Source organism: Diadema antillarum, unplaced genomic scaffold, assembly GCF_040938485.1.
Source record: "Diadema antillarum isolate AM-2024a unplaced genomic scaffold, OU_Dant_1.0 scf00000069, whole genome shotgun sequence".
Taxonomy (NCBI): Eukaryota; Metazoa; Echinodermata; class Echinoidea; order Diadematoida; family Diadematidae; genus Diadema; species Diadema antillarum.
In genome coordinates, this window is record NW_027270958.1 from 2,656,264 (window position 1) to 2,668,583 (window position 12,320).

General features: G+C 38.5%; 1 protein-coding gene across 1 annotated transcript in view; it reads left to right on the forward strand.

Annotated features, from left to right (window-relative positions):
- The window catches only part of LOC139716703 (ATP-binding cassette sub-family C member 5-like), a 60,541-nt gene extending 53,345 nt beyond the window's left edge, over positions 1 to 7,196 (forward strand). Inside the window, exons 23-27 of the mRNA XM_071628232.1 lie at positions 1,574 to 1,733; positions 2,345 to 2,423; positions 4,619 to 4,732; positions 5,391 to 5,555; positions 7,059 to 7,196. Coding sequence (XP_071484333.1) covers positions 1,574 to 1,733; positions 2,345 to 2,423; positions 4,619 to 4,732; positions 5,391 to 5,555; positions 7,059 to 7,196 — 656 coding nt within the window. The remainder of the gene's footprint in view (positions 1 to 1,573; positions 1,734 to 2,344; positions 2,424 to 4,618; positions 4,733 to 5,390; positions 5,556 to 7,058) is intronic.
- Positions 7,197 to 12,320: the final 5,124 nt, after the last annotated feature.

Here is a 12,320-nt window from a genome sequence, read left to right on the forward strand (position 1 = left end):
TGACTGACTTGCTCTTTCTACTCGAAGAGCAATTTTCAGGGCCTCCTCAAAGTTGCTGCCTCCTAGTTCACACACCTTGACCTGGAGAGTCTTTTCGATCCCTGCAATGAAGCGCCTAAATTTTTCTCCAGCTTTGGCTGCATCGTCGTAGGCAGGAAAGGCTTCCTCGACCATCGACGCTATAGCTGCTGCAAAAACTTCAAGCGGTTCACCTGGTCGGCGAGTGCGGGCAGTGATACAGGACTTGAAAGTATCTAAGAATTGTGTTCGACCAAAAACTTGCGAGAGTTTATCCTTCACCTTCTTGAAATCCTTCTTCTCGGAGTCAGGTATGCTCTCCCAAACAGTAAATGCTGATCCAGCAAGTCTTGCTGGAAGAAGGGAGTGTAGCTTAGTTGAGCTATCCGGAAATGCTTGTGCTGCTACTTCAAATCGACGTACCCACTGGTGGAAGTCTTTTCCATCTTCTCCGGTAAACACTTCGGGTAGCTCAAGGCGAAAGGATGTCATGTTGTGAAGATGATAATCCAGTTAATAATCCAGAGTTTTAAATGAATCCACATATATCAATCAGATATCACCACATGAATCCACCCATTGACCAGATATTAACACAGCTAACTTCAAACAACAGATGTGAAGGAGGGTGAACAATTCTCATGCAGGTCACACAAACTTGTTAAAGCTTGATCCAATTAGTACTGCTTGATCCCACCTGTATTACTTAGCTATCCCACCGCTGCCACCAGTTGTAAGATAGCTACAGGGTTAGGGACACAGACTGTAAACATGAGGCCTGCACGCTTCAAGTCCTGAGGAGCACACTGCTTTATTATCAGGCTGACCTGCCCTCAGCAAAACTCAACATCATGAACATGATCTGCATAAACTGTATTTACGTATTTACATATTTAAATGAACTAAGAGGACCAATAGGAGTAGCAGAAATGGAAGAGACCAACTAAAATGAAGGAACCCTATTCATGAAGACAACCAATGAAAACACACTGGATGACTGTGGCTAGAAGCTGGGGTGAGAACTGCAGACATGGAATGATAAACAAAAGGATCAGATGTGACAACAAGCTGAGGTGATAACTGTAAACATGAATGGGGAAGGAATAACATGGATGGGAAAGGAATGAGAATGGTGGGACAGAAATAGAATACAAGTTAATGAGATGTGGGACTGTCTAAGAACCTAACCCAACTGAGGTACATGTACATAACAAACTTATACTGGAAAGAAGGAGATAGACTTTGCTGTCTCACAATACTATGGAAATTTTCCACATCCAGGGACTAGATTTAATGTACCTTTTTAGATTCAGGCAATGGGATTTTTCAGGCACCTTTGTGTAAATGAATTGATGAATAGAATGAATATTCTGCGAACTGATGTGCGAAACTTATCAAATTTTTTTGGGAGGTATTCATACTGATTGGCAATGAATTGTTTCGTAGTCAAATGGCTTAGAAACCATGGTTCGTACCAAAAACTGAATTAAAGACTTATCAGTGGGTGCCACCATTTCCTAACACCGTTTTCTTTACTCTCACCCATCCGTTACAGGCAAATCGTCGCTGGGCGTCGCCCTGTTCCGCCTTTCCGAAGTGGCCGGAGGCAGCATCACCATCGACCAGCTGGACATCGGCGTTATGGGGCTGAGGGACGTGCGCTCCAAGATTTCCATCATCCCACAGGATCCTGTGCTCTTTGTCGGAACTGTCAGGTAGTACAAACTTGTAGGAGTAGTAGTAGTAGTGGTTGGAGTGGTGGTAGTAGTGGTAGTAGTGGTAGTAGTGGTAGTAGTGGTAGTAGTGGTAGTAGTGGTAGTAGTGGTAGTAGTGGTAGTAGTGGTAGTAGTGGTAGTAGTGGTAGTAGTGGTAGTAGTGGTAGTAGTGGTAGTAGTGGTAGTAGTGGTAGTAGTGGTAGTAGTGGTAGTAGTGGTAGTAGTGGTAGTAGTGGTAGTAGTGGTAGTAGTGGTAGTAGTAGTAGTAGTGGTAGTAGTGGTAATAGTGGTAGTAGTGGTAGGAGTGGTAGTAGTGGTAGTAGTGGTAGTAGTGGTAGTAGTGGTAGTAGTGGTAGTAGTGGTAGTAGTAGTAGTAGTAGCAGTAGTAGGAGCAGTAGCAGCAGCAGCAATAGTAGCAGTGGTAGTAGTAGTAGTTAGTGCAGTGTAGAAGCAGTAGTTATTCTTAGCATTTACTGTGGTAACAATCAGAAAAATGCTATTTGTTGTTGTTGTTGAAGATCCTATCAAGTGTCTGCTAAAGATACATACCCTTACTTGGAAGCTGCATGCCACAGAACAGAGATATGATTTCTGGTTTTGTCCATCCACAGGTACAACCTGGACCCATTCAATGAACGCACAGACGAGGAGGTATGGATGGCGCTGGAGAGAACACACATGAAGAATACAGTGAGTCTCTCTAATACTTCCTGGGTTAAAGGTCAACATATCAAGTAACTCATTTACAAAGCTATACATACACCAAATATGTATACATTGAACAGCATGCCACGGTAGATTACTTGCAAACATTCAAGCTGTCGAAATTTTCTCATCGCCGATCTCATATCAGTCAAAATGTCATCATCTGAATATTAACCCATTCAGGATGGACTGATTTTGCTATGACGCGCAATTCCCATAGACACCTGCCCGAGCGTTCACGGGACTCGTCTTCAAGGGGTTAAAGACCCACTAGCGTGGGGTCACATGGGTGGCCCGATTCATTCGCTGCCCACTGGAGTACATTACAAAACCATGAAAAGCACTGGTCAGCGAATATGTGTATCAAAGTACAGTACTCTCCGCATAATCGGGTAGGCTCGGGCAGAGAGTTTCTTACCCGATTAAGCGGAGTACCTGATTAACAGAAGAACACGTCTCATTCACATTTGACACACACAATGTGTATTTTTTAAAGTACATGCATTGTACACTGCATCGATCACCTACACTTAACACTTAATGCTTAACAGGCGTGCTTGCACGGTACATTATACATACCTCACACTTGCTCAGTTAGGAGCAATAATTTACACTCTTTTTATGGAATAATATGTCTTCATAAAACTTTGTGGTCTGACTATAGACTCCTCGCTATAAACGTCGAAAATTTGACATTCATGATCAATTAAAGTGTTATATCTGTGATAAAATGTGGGTAGAAAGTAGATTAGAAGAAAATTATTTACCCATTTATGCGGAGAGGCAACCCGATTATCAGGTAATTTTAATGTGCATTGGAACTGACTTTGACATTTCTACCCAATTAAACGGAATACCCGTTTAAGCGATACCCGATTACACGGAGAGTACTGTATATGCTCATTGGTAACGGTCAACTCCAGTCAAGATTCTTGGGCTGTGTGTGTACATGCACAAGGATCAGTGATACAGCTTTGCACAATTTGTTACTGGCATCCTCATATACAGTCAAACCTGTCTATAGTGGCCACCCAAGGGATACCTAAAAAGTGGCCGTTATAGACAGGTGGCCGCTAAAGACAGGTAATCCAACTTTGTGTGCATTGCCTACATGTACATGTATCATCATTGTATACATCTATAAATACTTACATGTACATGTATGTGTGTACGTATGCACACGTGTGTATCATGCATAACACAATGCCGGTGTGTATGAAATTGTTGCACAGTACATGTAGCATGTGCACAGTCATGAAGAAAGCTTAACACTAGTGCCTTATTGTGACTAAATGAGTGATGAATGCAACGGTGGCGATCACTGAACATTGCCCAGGAATGCTGGCACGGCTACAAAGCAGAAAAACACGCTGAATTATCAGCTCGGCTACGGCTCCATTGGGTTTTTGGCCGCTATAGACAGGTTAAAATCTACCACGGGAAACAAAATTTGTGGCCGCTGGCCGCGTTAGACAGGTGGCCGCTATACACAGGGTCTTTAACAGGGCTTTTCTCTCGTTGGGATTTTTCAGTGGCCGCTATAGAGAGGTGGCCGCTAAGGCAGGTTTAACTGTATATGCAATCCAGGTCAGCCTTTCCACTCAATGCTATCCCCATACTACCAGGTCTCTAAGCTCACAAATTTGTGTCAAAATAAATATATATCTCCAGACATGAATATCCCTTTGTGAAACTGCAGATGCCTGAATCTGCCAATGAATATTTATTTGATATAAATGGAAACAAAGGAAAACCGACCAGAAATGAATGTACAATATATTAGAGGAAAATTGAGCAAAGATATTGAAATTTCTTCAATGGAATCCCGATGGAATCCCATTTTACTTTGTCTAATTTTCCACTTATGAATATCTATTTACACATAGTGTGGGGATACCAATGAATATATACTACATACAATCTATTTCACCCTTGCTACAGTGTTCAAAAGCTTACCATGAATTGCCCCCCTTCACTCTACAGACTAAAACTGCTTGACAATAAAGAATAGGTGCCTTCAATAGTAATATGTTGATCTTGACATGTTGCTCAATGACCCCCTCTTCCCCTCTCCACCCCCAAGAAAAATACAAAAGATTCTCTCCTAAGCAATGAATATGATGATGTTTGAAAATATTGACAGACTTTCCATACAATGCGTTGTTCGTCTCTTCTGACAGATTAGCAGATTAGACCAGCAGCTGATGGCCCCAGTAGTGGAGAATGGTGAGAATTTCTCAGTGGGGGAGAGGCAGCTCATCTGCATGGCAAGAGCACTGCTCAGGAACAGCAAGGTAAGGAGAGAAGGGAACAGTTCACCAGTCTTTGAGTTATGTTTGACTAGTGGGAAAAAATAAATGATTATGAATCTTGTATTGGCATTAGTTGCCTTCATCTCTCTGCTGCGTTTGTTTCAAGTGATGTACTTTACTCCAAGGTGATCTTTCACTAGTTAAAGGCATAATTTACCATTTGAAGATGAAACAAAAACCCAGCTTTAGTGCTTCGAAATAGTTCTAAAATGGGAGTGAGTGATAGAAACACTCAATGTAGAAATGTTAATCGGTATAATCAATGTTTTTATTGTTAAATATACAAAATGTAAACAATAGTTGCAATAAAATTGTTTCAAGAAGAAACCATGTCCAGTTATGGTTTATTGAGAAAAATTGTGATATCTCCTTATATTGTAGGCTTTATTGCAAAATTTTTATATGGTAGGATGTTCTGTGATACAACTGACTGACACATATATATGCATCAAATGTGATAACTCACAAATTTTTAAGTCACTGCTCCCAATGGTAAACAGTACCTTTAATAGAATTACAAAAATGTTTAGAAGGTTATTTGTGGTTTTACAAAAAATAAAGAAACAAAATCACACTTATTTTGAGTACATCAAGGCACCAAACATTGTCATCACCTCGACTTGTCCGTGTTCTACCACAGATCCTGTTCCTCGACGAGGCCACGGCCGCCATCGACAGTGAGACGGACTCGCTGATCCAGGCCACGATCCGGGAGGCCTTCCGCGACTGCACCATGCTGACCATCGCCCACCGGCTCAACACCATCGTCGACTCGCACCGCATCATGGTCATGGATAATGGCAAGGTGCGTCTTCGTGGGTTCCCGTTCCTGCTTCCCACAGCAGCGAAGTGTCACAATAGCCGTGGTCACACTACACAAAACTATGCACTGTTTCACTACCTCGTATTTTGCTTTGTGGTAATTTGTGCAGTGTGACCACAAACTTCTATGTGCAAAACTTCTCAGGAAACTTTCTTCATGCACTTTGGGAGTTCTCACCTCTTGCGAAACTACGCGAACTTTTGTGTATTGTGACCACATGCGGCTGAAAGCTTCAAGAAGTTTTTCACATGATTAGATTAATTTCATGTTGTTCATGCTTTGTGCGTATTCTTTTGCATGCTGTTGTGCATTTCCATTCGTTATATAAGAGGAGACCATGTGTAGTGTGTAGTTTTGCATCACTGAAACTACAACGTATTGCGTAGTTTTGTTGGTAGTGTGACCTCGTGCTGACACTTCTGTAAGTTGTCGGGAAGTAAACTATGTATGCAATAGCTTTGCTTAGTGTGATGGCGGCTAATGTTGCCATCCAATGGGATGCTTAAATGGCAATTCCATGCCATCTTCATATCGGTTTTAGTAGACTGAGAAAAAAGAAACAAGCACAACGGTAGAGGTTTCATCAAAATTGAACCAAAGATCAGACCAATATTGAATCTTCAATCTTCCATGTTATCACTAAAGAACTTTTGCTTGCACTTTAATTTTGTGAATTTTGGCTCTCATGAAATCTGCGATATTAAGATGCCCGCGAACATTTCTGGTTTTACAGTACTCCTAGCAATTAAATATGCCAATCAGATAAGGTTATGGTGGCTTGGTCTCAAAATTTTTACTCTGGTAAACTACTAATAAATCTTCCTCAATATTTTGTTCACTGATACACTTTAGGCGAATTCGACATTTTGGAAGAAAGTTGTGACAATTTAGAATATCCGCAAACTTCATATCTTCTGTAGATTTGTTTCTATAGGTACATATTTTGATACATATACAGTTGTAGATATAGATTGTCATTGGAATATAGTGGTAGTAATGTTACATCCAGTGTAATCAGACAAAGAGAAATAATTAGTTGGGTTTGTTTTGTTTTTTTTTTTAGTTTGAAAGGCACCTTTCTTTGATTTCATCCTGTACATTTAATTTGCCATTTTATCATCTCATAGAATAGTGCATACAGATTGATTTCATCAAATTGATTTAATTTACCATCTTGTTATCATAGCGTTTATCTGTCATGTCGCCCATGTCTCACTGCCATCTAGAACTATTATCCTTTCAACTGTCTACATACATGTTGATACTGTATCTGCAAGAAATCTGTCTGCCTTTTTTTTTTTTTTTTGTCTCTGTCTTCTCTCTAGCCTTCTGATACAGTGAATGTTTCATCATGCTAGATATGTACAGGTGTAGTGATGAATAGACATTTTATGAAAGTACATGTGTATGTATGTAGGAGCTGTATATCTCTGAGGTATACATCCACCTGATTTATTATTGTTTGTTTTTTTCTGCAAACCCCAGATTGTGGAGTTTGACCGCCCAGCAGCCCTGATGTCCAAGCAGACGTCCATCTTCAAGTCCATGATGGAGGCAGTGGGTGCCCAGAAGGAGCTGGCTGAGGTGTTCGGCTCCACCAACCAGCTCCAGATCCCCAGCTAACGAGAGGAGTGGCCAACACCCCACCCTAGTTTTCTTCTCCAATCACTCCATCCAGCGTGATCTATGGCCAGCATTTTCTAAGGTGTCTGCAAAGAGACACAAAAACTGGAAGAATATTTCTAGCCATACGGGGCCCCGTTTCATAAAACTTGTTATCTGTGACAAGTTGTCATAGTTGTTATAAGCTACTGAACTCCTTGCATCTGATTGGCTAAGAACAAATTTGTCACAGAAATGTGGCAGTTGTCACTGATAAGTTTTTGAAATGGGACCCTGGTTGCATGTGGCAAATAGTAATCTGTTTGTATATCTGTGTACAGATCCTTGAGTTGTCATTTTGATAAGGAATTATGAGACACTTGCCCCTCCCCATTCTTTGCACTGCTGCATTGCAAATGTGTTCATTGCATTTTACCTTGATTGATGGCTTCTAGTCAGCAGGTGGAGAGGTTTTTTTTTTTTTAATGGTACAGATTGGTGTATGCTGCCTAGTCCCATGTATTCAATACTATGTATTGCTTGAATATGGACCACTGAGTAATTCAGTGCCACAGGAACTGTATACACTACAATGTTTGTAGGCCTAGTATGGAGGATGTATCATGATGAAAGGATCAGGGAGAAATTTAGGCTTGCTGCTTCAAAGCCTGTGGTAACTGCATACTTGCCTTTCTTTATTCTTCGTAAAATAATCCGGGCAATTGCTCAAATGGTCCATGTTCCAGTCAAACATGATCCTAGACTGCTATGTGGTTCTGAAGCAGTAAGACCATGCTCTCACAACTTGCCGATGTTTATCAACTCTATGTGTGCCCAGTATCATCTCATTGTGAATGGGCTGGTTTTAGAATGACAAGGAGTCATTGTCCGTTCTGAGGGCTCTGTTTCATAAAGCTGTTCATAAAGTTACGTATGACTTTCCGAACGACTGGAATATGAAGTGCAACAATTTTGTGCAATTTTTTTTCCCCTTACGTTTAGACAAAGTATGACTGTATGTCAGTATTTCATTTGTATTGGGGCAAAAATACACTTTCAACTGAAAAACGTGTGATAACATGTAAAAATAATCATTATCGTCTGCAAATTTCAACTTTAGCTACTGAAATTTAACTGTGATTAGACAACCCACTTGGCTTGCCGTATTTAAGTCGTTCATAAAAGTTGTGAGTAACTTTACGAACAGCTTTATGAAACAGGGCGGAGATTAATAGTTTTGACTCATGCTCTAAGCAAGATGTGTGCACAATGGAATGTATGTATCCAAGCATCTCAGATGGAAAGTGTAGCATGAAGCACTGGTGAACAGTATTTAGATCTCTTTCATATTATCAGTAATCATACTGCGCAAAGTGACTTAGAAAGTTATTCGGGAAACAGGGTTTCTGCCAAACCTGTAAGTGACAGTGTACCGTAAATCATACTATACTGTACACTTACTTTCAAGTTTGCCTAGATAATTTTAATCTTTTTCTCTATTTTTTTTAAAGGCTGACTGTTTTGATATTGTTTTTCCAGTGCAATACAAAGCATGCACTTCTTTTAGTTGTACATGTAAGGTGCTAATAATAGAAAGGAATAGGTGGAATAATGTCCTCTACTTTCATTTAAAAGTACACTTTGTGTTCCCCTGGTTGCAGAAACAACCCAAGTGAAAGTTCTTGTTTCACAATAGATGTAATTTGGAAAAAAAAATCAGCGGTAAATGATTCTACACACTACCACTGTCTGTTATATTGCATTAAAGTGAAGATCTGACAAAGCAAAATGATTTCAAAATGCTTCAAAAATTTCATGAGCATCTGAATTTTACCACAAAGATGCCATGGTACTGGTAGTATTTACATATTCCAAAGTTATTTATGCTTGACTGTTTCCTCTTATTAATATATATGTGAACATCATTACTTGGCTTGATCAGCAAAGTGTAATAATTTGTTTGAAATGAGGCACCACGATATTATGAGGCTCCATGATGTTAAACAGTGTGTCTAATCATTAATAAGAGGAAGATTGTAATGTGTTAGTTGGAGAGACACATCGGCTGAGATGGGGATGATTATGAAGAGGCTTAACTTAGTGTCAGAGCAGTGTCATGATGCTACACCTGTGGCATGTATTCACATACACAGTGCAATCCCCCTAAAAGGGCATGCATTAAGTAGTAATTAATTTTGTTCTCGATAATATTCTTGATAATTACACCACATATTATGATAATTTGTTAATTTGTGTCTTTGTGCCTTGTAGGAGAGGAGGATACTTACGTGAAGACTCAATCATAGAATTGTGACAATTATGTACAATGGGATATATGTTACAAGTTTTGCTTTACTGATGATTACACCATATTTTTATGGTAGTTGTGATATAGATTGGTAAAATTATGGTGAGCACCCCTCCCCATAATAAGATGAACAAAACAAGAATAAGATATGTTGCTGTTTACATGCCCCTCAAAGAAGTGTAAAATCTTATACTGATAATGGCTCTTAATTCTTTACAAATTCTGGTAAATTTAGCCAAAGTCTGTAGATACACCTTGAAAAAAAGACCAATATCACTTGAGTATTCATCCATTCATTTGCATAATCATGACCAATATATGACTGGCCCCACTGTGTGTTGCATATCTACACACATGAATTAATTGAGTGAAGTATTTTTTATATGGCAAGCAAAGTCAAACAAGGAGGGATTGGAGATTTATTCTGGCCTTAATTACATGATATGATTCTTCATGTAGGAGAAAAGCAAAATGTGTGAAATTAAGATTTATTTTATACAGTGATTTTTGTTGGAAATGATAATCTTTTGTTTTTTGTTTTTATTGTTTTAGGAGCTATGGTGCTCATTCTGTGTCTGTACATTGGTGTGTGTGTGTGTGAGGAGGGGGGTATTTTTATGTGGGCATGCTTGTGTGTGTGTACGTATGTGTATTTGTATGTTTGTTTGCATGTCAATATGCATTACAGTCATGCACATAGATTCAATTCATTAACTATACCTTTTTTAAGAAGCAGGTTAATGTGCCAGAAGAACTCAAAAGTCTTCATGTGTGTCAAAAGTTGTGCTTGATTTTCGTGTCATCTTATTTTTTTCTTTTTTTATGCACCAGAACTCTTGTTTTTTTATTCGTGGGAAAATTTAGGGTAAGTTGCAATATGGCATCACAATATTTGCCATTTATGATAATGTGTCAAATTATAAAGAACTTTTAGGGTTTGTTTGGTTTTTCTTTGTTTTTTTGCTCACCTTTTGAATTTTTTAAATGTTCTGATATATGTTAGATGCAATCACTGAGAATTCTGATTATCTCTCTTACACTATATATTTGTCTATCTACCAATTTTTCTCTCTATATCTCTTTATACCTACCTATCTATCTATCTATCTATCGATTGATCTATCTATCTATCTGTCTATCTATCTATCTATCTATCTATCTATCTATCTATCTATCTATCTATCTATCTATCTATCTATCTATCTCTATCTTCCAATCTGTCTTTGTCTCTATCTATCTCTCTATCTGTTATTTTCCTTTCTAATCTATCTTTATCTATTTATCTGTCTTTCTGTGAAAATTTGTATTATGGCAGTATTTCTTTGTATATTTCTGCACATGTCTACAAATTGTATCAACTCTTATCATTGTTGCGATAATGGTATGTGGAGCCTCATTCTTAAAAAAGCCAGTATATGATTGATACCCAAGATATTTTACTGTCAAGTGAACAGTATATATTCTTGGTTAGTATGAAATGTACTCTCTTTCATATCAGTGGCATTTTCACAGCTGTCTGTTCTCTGGTGCTGTAAATTAGCAGTGGTGACAATAAAACTTGGTGTCATGGCATCAAAAAATAAATTACTTGTCAAACATCAGACCCTTTGAAATGATTTTGTGTGTGCTTTGCTTGATTTGGCTTTGATGTCGTTGACTGCTATCTTACACCAACAGTGAAGTGTCAGCCATTGGACGTTCATAAAGAAACTGATTTGACGAACTTGTCATAATGAAGTAAGGTTCCTTTCTATGAAAGTTTAATGTTGTTGTTTTTTTATCCTGTTCTTTAAACCCTGGGATGTATCACAATTGAAGAATTTAAGTTAATCTTAAATGATGAGATTAACTAAGAATTATGGTGTGCTCTTTAATGATATTCTAAGTTTGTAATGATAATTATCCTTTTTTTAGACTTTTTCATCCAGGTATTAATATACAAAAATTAAATAAGAGACCAAGGATTTTTTTTTCTGAAAATATTGATAACAATTTGAAGGGGATTCCGAAAAACAAAATAAAATTGAAGAGAGAAACCAATGGCATACCATAATTTTAAGTTGATCTTAACTTCTAAAATTGACTTAAATTCTTCAGAAAATACCCCCAGATTTTTAATGTACTATATCAAGCGATTTTTCTGGTCTCGGGGAGTTTGTTGTATGAAGGAGAGTCTAGTGAGGTTTACTTAAATTGGAAGATCGAAGGGAGAAGGTGATGAATCACTATTATTCATCAATCTTCTCTGTGTTTCTTGTACACCAAGAAGTATTAACCCATTAGTCACTGAACCGCCAGAAACCACCCGTCTTTTTACTCCCTAAAATGTCCTAAACCGCCCATCCGTTTTTTAGAATAGTTTTATGCTTTACCATTTTTATTGTTTTCATATAGAATATATAATTACATAATTTGAAAGAGGTCAAAGGTCAACAAAAGTATGTCAGAATTACTTCTGTGACACGCAACTCCCTTGGTAAAGTCTTAGGCTTTCAAATAAACATAGCTTTTAATAGAAAAAAATAAATGTGAGCTCTTTTGCATAATTTACAAATTAAGTTGTCAAAATGAGAGTAATATTGTACCTTCCAGGGGAACAATAGGTCATTATGTACTGAATCTTCAGTTGCTAAAGGGTTAATAGCGCCTTGAATGGTGGTCAAGTGGTGATACGAACTGGCCGGAAACCAAGGCGGGAAGAGGAGAGGGGAAAAAACAAAATGGAGAGAGAAAACTTTGTGCAAAAAGCTTGAGAAGACAGAGCTCATGGGGGAGAGAAAAGAGACAGAAGGGGAGTGAGAGCTTAAAGGGACTGTACAGTACTGGTTGAGGTGGGG